This window comes from Lygodium microphyllum, chromosome 5 (genome assembly GCF_053477565.2).
Source record: "Lygodium microphyllum isolate KBCC chromosome 5, Lygodium_microphyllum_v1.1.10, whole genome shotgun sequence".
Classification (NCBI taxonomy): Eukaryota; Viridiplantae; Streptophyta; class Polypodiopsida; order Schizaeales; family Lygodiaceae; genus Lygodium; species Lygodium microphyllum.
In genome coordinates this window covers 80,268,524-80,280,534 of record NC_141139.1, presented here as the reverse complement: position 1 = coordinate 80,280,534, position 12,011 = coordinate 80,268,524, and the positions used below count along the sequence as shown (strand labels likewise).

The 12,011-nt window shown below is 42.7% G+C and overlaps 1 protein-coding gene across 1 annotated transcript; it reads right to left on the bottom strand.

The window, feature by feature from the left end:
- Window positions 1–634: 634 nt before the first annotated feature.
- Window positions 635–4,828, bottom strand: LOC148036041 (uncharacterized). Its single transcript, XM_087678045.1, has 2 exons — window positions 2,570–4,828; window positions 635–2,431 (listed from the first exon to the last, which is right to left on the bottom strand). Exon 1 carries the CDS (start codon window positions 4,122–4,124, stop codon window positions 2,646–2,648), a length of 1,479 nt encoding a protein of 492 aa, XP_087534171.1. The 5' UTR covers window positions 4,125–4,828; the 3' UTR covers window positions 635–2,431; window positions 2,570–2,645.
- Window positions 4,829–12,011: the final 7,183 nt, after the last annotated feature.

Sequence of the window (12,011 nt, the reverse complement as noted above, 5' to 3'; positions counted from 1 at the left end):
TCTTGCTCTCCAAATAGAAATTATTCCAACAAATTCTCTACTATCCTTCCATAAAGTAATTGCACCATCGAGGGTGGGGGACTTGAAGCTTGCAAAACTTGAATGTGCTCACTTTTATGAAACTAAGATGCAAAAATGTTGAAGAAAGGGTTCTAAGTTGTACCATCCATGATATATTGTTATATGAGCCAATCTGATGCTTTATGGCCTAACAATAACATAAAGAGAAAGCTCCATAACAACATTATGGCCTAACAATAACATAAAGAGAAAGCTCCATAACAACATTATAAGCACTACAATTCCTCACAAATGCACCTCACATCCTCAAATTGTGAATATGGTTTGAACCTTTGACCTAAATTTTGTGCTTCTTCATCTTCAAAATTATCAGACTAGGAAAATGGTAGTCACCACAAACACACACGTGGTTTCTAATATATAGGTGTATCTTTGAGCATATTGATTAGAGCACATGCAATAGCCAATTTCTCACTATGCCCATATAGCACATCTTCCTTTCACTCATCTATTAATCTGGATTGCGGCATCCAATGCAAATGTAGGGAGTATGCTTCCACCAACAATTCTTAACCAATGTATTTTATTTGTACATTGAATCTTTACGTGGGGGATAGGTCTTCTCACCCATAGCAAATGGATAGACATTACTACCTATATGAGTCCCACAACATCCTAGAGTCTTCCAAGCTCCATTTCTTCTTCTCAAAGGTCCAATGTTGTCCACTTCCTCTCGCAAGCTAGAAGTTTGTGTATATTCATGCAAGAATATGATGCATTACATTTTTCGTCTTGTCGTTTTACAATTCAAAGGTTCACTCGCATGCTTCATGTTAAACCATTTCCACACAAGCACCCAACAAAACCATCCAAAATATTGAAATTGGTTTTCCCTATTTGCCTTGTCAAATTGATTTGCATGATTTGAGAAGATACAGCTATTATGCTGCCTCAAGCTTTCAAAAGGCAAGTGAAGGTGCTAGCATGTGGGGAGAGGCCTTCAGTTATTTATTTCCTTCTGGTATAAAACTAGGATGATATGAACTAATGATCCTGCACTATCATCATTCATTGCTTTAATAAAAGGGTGTTCTCCAATATGTCAACTCAGGCAGCTTATTGAGTGTTCTCCAAGCCTTAATAATATCTGGGCTATACCCCACCTTCACTTTAATCATCACACATATCAATTGTCCCTCAAGCTCTTATATAAATGGGTTGTCAAAACTTGTAAGAAAGATTTAGATGCCTTGGGACCCCCATATAATCTGATATGGCTTCAAATCCCACCTCTCCTGCAAGAAGAGGTGACAGGAAACAGCTCGCATAGCAGACTTTTACCAGTCACAATAATATTTTTGGGACATCCTGTCATGATCTCAGAAAAAGGGTGCAATTCTTAAGTGTCTCAAAGTCATAAACCCTGCCCTTCATATAAGATTTGTTGTGCCATACAACCAGAAGTCTCATATAAGATTCACACACCAAAACCTGCTACTTTAGAGGCTTGCTCTTGCTTCGATCGGTTTTGTCAAGCATGGTGCCTATTCGTGGCTCACCTCCAGACGAGGGAGATGTTTGTCAAACAACCCCTGAATATTGTCAATGTACAAGTTTTACATACGTAGCTAAAACTCTGCAACAAGCTGTACACAAATGCAGCACCAGACAATTCACTGATAGTGCGACCTGATGCCCAGACATCTAGTGAAGTAATAGGTATCTGCAGAATCAGTAGTCTGTTTGCAGAGCACAATTCCTTCTAATTTTGTCACCGACATGACCTTAAATCCTGGTCGTCCAACTGGCCCCATAGCAAGACATCACATTATCTCGAATAAGGCAAAGATCAGGGCTGATCTTGTTCAAGTGAGCTGTAAAAGAATATGAGGTGCTAAATAGTTCATTGATGGGCAGAGACTTGAAGAAGCAAAACTTAAGTGCCATTGTGACATTTTCTGCCAGAAAATTGAGGAGAATCGGAGATCCAGCAAAAGTATGGAGCGACTCGATACAAGATTATAGCCTGTGGCCTGAAGTGTTTGAACCGAATAATGCATGATGTGTGCCCAGATGATACACGGTCCTGTTATACACAATACTGATACACAGTACTGCTGTATACAAATACTGATACATGCTACTACTATACAAATGGGATAGCCCCTGTTTGCAATAGGATTAGACTAAAAATGGTGAGAGAAGAATCAAGACAATGCTTTAGTTTCCAAATTGATGAATCAGTGGTGCTGGAAAAATCATAGAACAGTTAGAAGGCTTTTGCAGAATCTCTGACCTCTGCAAAACAACCCACCAGCCTGATTCTTGATTGATCATGACTCTGCTGATTAGGTCCTGCCTTGTCCTAAAATGTCACCTGCCTAGAATGTAGGCTGTCAAGGATTCAACACTGCAAAATGACTCCCAATGATCAATCCAAATAAACTGTCCCAACAAACATTAACTTTGGGTGCAATTCTTCATATCCTGACCCTTCAATCCAAATGTATAAGCTCCTTGCCAAAATCAGGGTGGGACACTTGCTTACCAGGTAACACAGCCTGACAGGAAACATCTTAGTAGAGGATGAAACTAAGGTAACCAGAGGAAGCCACCCTTGCTCTTCACTGCCCACTTTTGCACATGTAATGCTGATACACTTTGGCTTTCAGCACCTTTCGAGATGCGATAAATCCGGGCATTACCATGAACTCCACCTTTGGAACAGGGCATTTGGGGCAATTGATGGTCAAAGGTGGTGACACAGCTTCCACATACAGGGGGTGAAGCTCCATTCCTTTCCCTACTCTAATGATCTGCATGGGTGGATGCACAGCATTGGCTAGCCTGTGCAGCATCCAAACCCACTTTGCAACTCGAAGAAAAGCCTCCATGAACTTATCTCGTTCTGTGGCATTCCTATAGGCCATGCTCCAGTTGAACATCGATGCAATCTCCTCGCTCTTGTTCACACAGAATTGATGAAAAGCAGGATCATATGATGGATTCTGTATGGCCAAAGCTTCTTCTGGGTCTATGGCCTTCATCCTGAAGTAGTCCTGCAATCTGGCTGCAGTGCGTGCATCCTGGTCCAGGATTTGCATCAGGCCCGTGTCATCAAAGCTGTCATTCTCAAAGCAACGAAAGAGCACACTGCACACACGGGACTCCAGGGCATAGCTGCAGTGAACCTTATGCAGAAAAACCGTGCTGGGCTCTAGTTCTGTGAGGGTCTTGATGATAGTAAAGCCAGAGAGGACCATTTGCTGCATGTAGATGCGGCAGAATGTGTTCATTTCGGAGCGACAGCGGAGGAGAGTAGATTCAAAAAGGAGAAGCAGGGGAGCTGGATGTATATATGGATTAGACATGATCTGAGGAGTAACTGATGATGAGGCCTCCTTGTCTCTGTCCGTGGACCGTCGTTTCTGCTGCTGGAACAGTCTTTTACTAGAATGGCTGACGTCTTGTTCAATCATAAGATCAGCCAGTTGAATTTCCTCTTTCTCAAAATCACCATCCTCCTCCTCATCCTTTCCACCCTGTACAATGCCTGCATTTCTGCACAAGATGCTTGCCCCTGAGCTCCGGCTGCTGCTGCTATTGCGAGCGAGCTGCTGCTCAAGGGGCCAGATGCCCATGGGGCACTGCTTCTCAACCAGATCATGCTCCTGAGATGTCAAGAGCTGCTGCTGCTCCATTTGCCATTCCCACATGTCCCTAGTCTCCTGTGTTTCAATCAGAGCTTCATGGTGGAGCCGCGTTTGATGCAAGAGGGCCGAGTTGACGTGTCTGGAGTCAACTGCGGTGACCTTCGATCTGCACATGCAATTGAAGACGCTAGTGAGGAGGTTCTTAGGCCGGCCAGGGGTCTTTCCTGTGTCATAGAGCACCTGGTGCAGGTCATAAGCTTCGTTGCCATTGCCTGTCCCAGGAACGATGGCTCTGCGTCTTCTGTTGTTTTGATGGGGGGAGGAGGCAATCGCAACAGCAGGAGCAGTAGGGAGAGGGAGTTGTCCTCTGTGGTAGAGCAAATTCGCACGGTTGAAGTCAGCGAAGAGAGGGCCCGTATCCTCGTTCGAGGAACGGGCGCCTTCTTCCATCAAGAGGAGGTGTTTGAGCTCTATTTTGTAAGACCCAAAATGGAGCTCAGGGATCTCAAAAGCAGAGATGGAGCTCAATTTGTCAGAGAGACATGAGGCTCCAGCCTCCAGCTCCAGTTCAAGACTGTTAGACTAAATTCCACCTTTCGGTTATGCAGGCTGACTGGAGCAATGATGAAAGGCTCTCTCTCTCTCTCTCTCTCTCTCTCTCTCTCTCTCTCTCTCCGTTTCTCTCTGTTAGCAAAGAAAACACGTTTCTCTTGTAACCCGCGCGCCCCGCCACCCAAAACCCCAAACGCACACACTGCATCACTCACTCACTGCGCGCGCGCACAGACTCTCTCACTCTTTGTCTGTGTGTGTTTGAGAACAAAACACTTTTGTCTTGTAACTACAGAGAGACACACACACACACACACACTCTCTCTCTCTCTCTCTCTCTCTCAGAGAACAAAACACTTTTGTCTTGTAACTACACAAACACAGACACAGAGAGAGAGACACACACATCCTCTCGTCCCCCTCCTGTTACGGGAGAATGAGCTGCGTCATGCATGGGATGGAGAACAGTAGCCGAGAGTGGACCACGTTCAATCAGTTGCGTACGGCCAGAATATCTGTTTCCTTTTGTCTGGGCTTGCTTGCTGGCAAATCATGTTATCTTCTTAGGCCTCTCATGTTTACAATTGGCTCAGTCTGTCACACAAGCTCCAGGCTCCTAAGGGCCCCTCTGGTATCCCAAGCACGTATTAGAATTGCCCTCCAGGCTGCAAATTGCCATCATACGACTGTGTGTTCAGGAAAAATATCATTGAGGAACTTACATAAATTTTTTTGGACTCTCACTTTAAGTGGCAAATCAGGCTACTCACACACCAAACGACGGAAGCCCACTTTGCAAGTGTTAACCAATCAAAATATTTTTTTATAGGTTAGGTGTCCGCAATCCTTTACACGCCGGAGAGGATATGATCTGTTGTTTACTTGTTAAACAGGTGAACTCCCTGCCCACTTTTGGCACGGGAGTGTCTCCCACCTAGTTTGTGAAGTAATGGAAGTTGGTGCACCTTTTGTATCTGCAACCAATCAAAAAATTTATAAATATGATACTTTTTATTTTTTTAAAACAAAATGTGTCTTTTTAGCATGTGAAGGCTTTGTACCCATGCCTATGCCCAATTTCAAAAATTACACACCCACACTTTGGGCAGGGGTTGGGCGTCCACCATTTGGTGTATAACAAGCCTCAAGCAATTTCGAGGTACATCTTTATTCTTCGCACTATTTAAAAAAAAAAGGTACAAGCAAAAATCCTTCTAGACTTAAGTCTAATAGGAAAGCTCTATGATAGCTAAGACACCATTTTCTTGAACGGTGGTGCATACCTTTTTCTAATAATGAGGATTTGAGACACTTAAGTAGGATATGCCCAACCCCTACCAAAGAGTTGACATGCGCTTTTTGAAAGTAGGGAGTGGGCATGGGCACAATATATTTATACACCAAAAGGACACAATTTCCAAAAAAGTCAAAATTAAGTCAACCAGACCATGTGGGTATGGCCCATGAATTGAGTTACTAGGGCACATGAGTTAGTCTTGCAGCATAATCTATATCTATATTATATTATAATTCATGAATATCCCAAGCCTCACACTAAGCCTACATGTCATCTGCACAATGTTTCCCATGCCTCTTTTTTGCCCTTTTTAAAAAATGAACATTGAGAAATAACCTAGCCCTATTACATGCATCCGTGTATGTAGACTTTAAGGTGCTCTATATATATATATATATATATATATATATATATATATATATATATATATATATATATATATATATATATATATATATACTTATTTATTTATACATACATACGTGCACTAACCCACATTAAAGTAGGCTTAGAGTCGTGTGTGTGTGTGTGTGTGGCCCCCACCATAACAAGCTGTCCACTTTAGAACTTGGGTTGGTTTGAGTCATCTTCATTAAACCCTTGACCTTTGTACCTACTTCTCACAAGCTGTTGAGTCTCCACCTAACAACCATTAATCTTGGCTGCTCACCTTCATCGAGATGTTGATAGGAAAGGTTTATTAGATGCCATATGTGAGATTGGGGAAGGTACTTACTTCTCACAAGCTCTTGAGTCTCCACCCAACAACTATTGATCTTGGTTGCTCACCTTCATCGAGATGTTGATAGGAGAACATGTTTATCTATTACCATAAGTGAGACTAGGGAAGGTTCTACAATCCTTTTGTGCAAATAGCATAGCCCCAAAGGCAAGCCTTGGTCTCACTAACGGGCCCATGCATGTTTTGCATGTGCAACCTTCCCCTTTGAATGTGGTGATGCCTATTCAGGATTGTTTTCCATCAACATTAGCCTACGTTAATAGTAGTGATGGTATATGTGAAGGAGAAGAGGTATAATGGAGGTGTCTCTTGGTAGACATAGTAGCTATGGGACCCTCTTACTCACCTATGATCTTTCATAGGTGCTTATCTAGGGGTGACCGATCTAGTGGTTGTTGTGGTAGTTCTAGCTAGCAGATGGCAAACAAGCTACAAGGGTGATGGAACAATTACAGGGTAGCACCTACAAGCCACAATGGTAGCAATCCTCTAATTGTATAGATGGTAGGTATGAAGCAACCATGCAAGGTGTGGCCTCAACCCTAGCTCTATTGTCTAATCATCAAATGTCACAAGCTCTTGCTACAGTGCCTCACTATCAACAAAGAGCGACAAAGTTGTGATAATGTCTAAAAGGAGGGGAGATTGCCAAAACTAGTGGCCACTACCAAATAATTACATTGGAAAGCTAGAATCAATAGTTGCTCCTCCCGGACAAGGTGGAGGCACAGAGGTCAATTGAGTAGTGGGTTGTGGATGCTGGCATAGGCCATCATTGCTTACACCATATGTAGCAAGAGCCATATGTAACTGTAGCCAAGCAAATCAATATGTTGCCTTCAACTCACAAGGATCCAACTATCTAGACTTGAAAGGGCTATCGCACATCCCCAGAAGACCCTATTGTTGTTGTGTTGGACCAAGCTAGCCTATGATCATTAATGAGAGTTAAGATCCCCCCCCCTCACTCACTCTCTCACTCTCTCTCTCACTCTCTCTCTCTCTCTCTCTCTCTCTCTCTCTCTCTCGTCAACCTCTCCTAGGGCCCATCATAAACAATTCTTTCCTCTTCATCTTCTTCTCCTTCTTTGAGTTGATTGCAAAGAAGAAAGTAAACAAGTGCTCCCTCTTTGTTGCACCCTTCTATCATTGTTCCTCTGTCAAGATTGTGGGAGAGAAGGAAGGAGTCTCGCTTGAAGCTTTCTTGCTTGCACAATGGGGGAAGACACACAAGGGTGGAGGCTGAAAACAGTTTTCCTCTTCTTAGTTGTGTAAGCCAAAAGAACTCTAGTACAAAGAAATAGAAGAACCCTATGTATGGGTCTCAAACCAAACTCAACTAACTAAGGTGGCATACTAACTGAGCCACGAACTAGAGTAGATAAGGATAGCTATCATGTAGCTATTATTCATGGGCGGTGTACCAACCGCGTCTGCAACTGACAAGTCGGTGACATAAATACACAACGGTCACCCTGGCGTATCACGAGTGGAGCTCGATATCTCAACACTCCCCCTCGAGCTCAATCCCAATTCCTGCACACCAAGCAGGTCTCTGAACTTGCGCAGCTTCTCTGCGCCCAATGCCTTCGTGAATATGTCAGCTACCTGATCCTCTGTGCTGACATAAACTAGATCAATAAGACCTAGTAAAACCCTCTCTCGCACATAGTGATAATGCACCTCAATGTGCTTTGTTCTAGCATGATAGACTGGGTTATTTGCCAAGTGTATACTACTCATGTTGTCACAATAAATGACAACTGGCCCATCTGTAGACTGATGCATATCATAAAGTAGCTTATGCAACCAAGCTACCTCACATGCAGCCATTGCTGCACCCCTGTACTCAGCCTCTGTGCTCGACAAGGCAACTGTAGGCTGTTTCTTGCTGCTCCAAGTGACTGCAGCACTCCCAAAAGAGAACACATATCCACTGGTAGATCGTCTATCAGAAATACTACCGGCCCAATCAGCATCAATGTATCCATGCAACTGTATCTGAACCCCAGTCTCATAAAATAGTCCATACTGCAATGTGGACTTCACATACCTGAGTATGCATCTAGCCGTATCCAAATGTGGTTTCCTTGGAGCCTGCATAAACTGACTTACCAATCCAACAGCATAGCTCAAATCTGGCCTGGTAATAGTCATATAAATCAAACTTCCTACTATGCGTCTGTACATAGTAGGGTCTTCTAGAAGTTCACCTGCATCTGTGCTCAGCTTCACATTCTGCTCCAAAGGAACTAAAATAGGCTTACAGCCTGTCATCCCATATTTGGACAGCATGTCCAATCCATAGTGCCTCTACAAGAGCTGTATCCCACTTGGTGATCTAATCACCTCAATGCCCAAGAAATAACGCAGCTCTCCCAAATCCTTCATCTCAAACTTCTGCTTCAATAGCATTTTCACATGAAGGATATCTTCATCATTGTCACCTGTCATAATCAAATCATCAACATAAATGACAAGTAGCATAATACCTTTCTCTGTTTTTCTCACATAAAGTGAGAAATCTGCCTTGGAAATCTGAAAGCCAATAGTGACAAGATACTGTCCTATCTTGTCAGACCTTGCTCTAGGTGCTTGCTTCAAGCCATACAAGGCTTTCTTCAACCTACAAACAAACTCAGGATGAACAGCATGCACATAACCTGGTGGCTGCTCCATATAGACCTCTTCTTGCAAATCACCATGCAAGAAGGCATTCTTTACATCCATCTGATGTAAAGACCATCCCTTTGATGCAGCCATAGCAATGACTGCTCTTACAGTTGCCATCCTTGCAACTGGACTGAATGTTTCTTCATAGTCAATGCCATATGTTTGTGCATACCCCTTGACTACTAATCTTGCCTTGTATCTGTTCACAGAACCATCTGCATTGTGCTTCACCTTATAAACCCACTTACAGCCAATTGCATTCTTACCTTTAGGCAAAGGTACTAACTCCCATGTAGCATTTGCTTCCAAGGCATCCATTTCTTCATCCATGGCTTTCTCCCATTTTTCTTTTCCCATGGCTTGCTCAAAAGATGTGGGTTCTGGTTCCTGTATCACTTTGACCATATATGCATAGTGAATGGCTGTAAATCCATCATATTTCAGCTTATCCACAGGATACCTAGCTCTCGTAGACCTGCGCAAAGTAGGTTCACTCCCAGGTGCTCTCAAAACATCCCTGGTCTTCCTTACTCCAGGTGTAACAATAGAAGGAATACCCAACTCATCATCAATGCTCTGTTCTGAGCCACTGGATTCACCATCCACATAAGAGCGACCTGCATTCACATCAAACATGGGCTGATCAACCTTCTCTTTTCCTTTTCGTGATACCTGCATACCACTATCTGCATTGCTCTGAGAAGATTCTCCTGATCTCAATCTGCCTGTCCATGGCGAAGAATGTGAACCACTGCTAGAGAACGCTCCAGGTCCACTAATATTTTGTGACTGCTGCTGTGAATTCTATGCAACATTACCATTTTGTGCATCTACATCATCAATCACATTTACTGGTTTATACCAGCTACTCATCTCATCAAAAACAACATCTCTGCTCACTGTAAACTTACGAGTAGAAGGGTTATAGCATCTATACCCTTTTTGTTGCAGAGACTAACCAATAAAGATGCACTTCTCAGCTTTTGGATCCAACTTGGATCTCAACTCATCTGGCACATGTACATAGGCAATGCAACAAAAAATTTTCAAATGAGAAATATCTGGTTTCCTACCAGTATACCTCTCCTCTGGAGTCATTCCATGTATTGCTGCAGTGGGAGTCCTGTTCATTATGTAGACTGCTGTAGCAACTGCTTCAGCCCAATAAAAATCTGGCAAGTCTTTTTCATTGAGCATGGCACGAGATACCTCTCTAATATGCCTGTTTTTCCTTTCTGCAATTCCATTTTGTTGTGGGGTATGACTACATGAATATTGCTGCTTTATGCCATGCTCCTGCAGGAACCTTGTAAACTCATTTGAGAGGTACTCTCCCCCTCCATCTGACCTTAGGCATTTTATCTGTAGGCCTGTTTCTTTTTCAACTATCGCTTTAAGAGTTTTGAAATGCCCAAAAACTTCACTTTTCTTTTTCATAAAATACACCCAAACTTTTCTGCTATAGTCATCAATAAAACTGACAAAATAATGACAGCCTCCAAGAGATGCAGCTTTAGTTATCCACACATCGGAGTGGATTAATTCCAATGGGTTCTTACTCTCTTGAACATGTCTAGGAAATGGTTTCCTTGCCTGTTTTCCAAGCTGACAGGCTTCACATACCTTATGCATTTCTGCAACCTTGAATTTCGGCAAACCTGCAACAATATTTTGGGCCTGCATTGATTTAAGTCGCTGTACATTAACATGACCAATGCGTTTATGCCAGATATCAATATATGCAACTACACCGGTCCCATGTGCAAACATTGCTGCACTCAATTCAGACATGTCTGCATCCAATGTAAACATTCTACCCTTCTTCTTTCCTTTTGCTATCAAGCGACCTTTATTTTTCATATCCTCAACAAAACATCCATGAGGATTAAATCTGACCTGCAAGCCCTGCTCAACCATTTGACCAACAGAAACCAGATTCTTGGTGATATTCGGGACATGAAATACATCGGACAGGTATTTCTTTTTCCCATCCTGCATAGACAAAGGAATTTTTCCAATCTGCACAATAGGATGTGCAGTATCATCACCAGTCTCCACAAATCCTGGTTTTTCCATTTTTCTTGCATCCTCCATCCATTCTGCATGACTTGTCATGTGGTTTGATGCACCTGAGTCAACATACCATACATCATTGCTTTCTTCTGCACTTGTCACAGAATTATTCATGTGCTGCACCATAAACAGATGCTCATTTCTGTCATCACCCTGTCTACTAGAGGATGCATAATTTCCTTGTTGCAGTTTTCCATTCATGATGTCATTTTGTTTTTTATAGCAGTCTTTAGCCATATGACCCATTTTACCACAGTAGTAGCATTCAACATTACTGTTTGCATTTTGGCCTCTTTGCCATCCACCACGACCTCTTTGGCTCCCCCTGCCTCTAGAGTTACCACGTCCTCCTCCATAGGACTGGTTTTCTTGAGTTTGCTGCATATTCTGATTTCTACCACGGCCTCCATATCGGCCTCCTCTACCTCTACCTCTACCTCTTCCAGCATTTGAGTAGAAGACAGCTTCTTTTGAAGTTCCTCCTGAAGAAGATGCACCACCATTTCTTTGCTCCTCAGAAATTACAAGAGCAATCAGCTCCTCAAAATCAGGAAATCTTTCACGAACTGAAATGGATGTTCGAAACTGTGCATAATCCTTTCCTAGACCATTCAAGGTCACAGAAACTAAATCATCATCTTCCACTGGTGACCCAATGGAAGCAAGTGCATCTGCAATCTTCTTCACCTTCATGTGGTAGTCGTTGATGCTCATATTTTCTCTTTGCACATTGTGCAACTCTTGCTTGAGCTGCATTTTCCTGGCATGTGTATTTGTGCTATACATTTTTGACAAAGTATCCCATGCCTCCTTTGGCGTACTTGCATCCTAAATATGCACAATCATAGAGTCTGAAATACTAATAGACAGCCAGTACATAACTTTCCTGGCTCTCTCATGCCATGCTTTGAATGCCTGCATTTGCTGTTGATTGGGAACATCAGGAAGAACTAGTTCTTCTTCATTTCCTGCAACAAATTCCCAATATCCTTTTCCCATA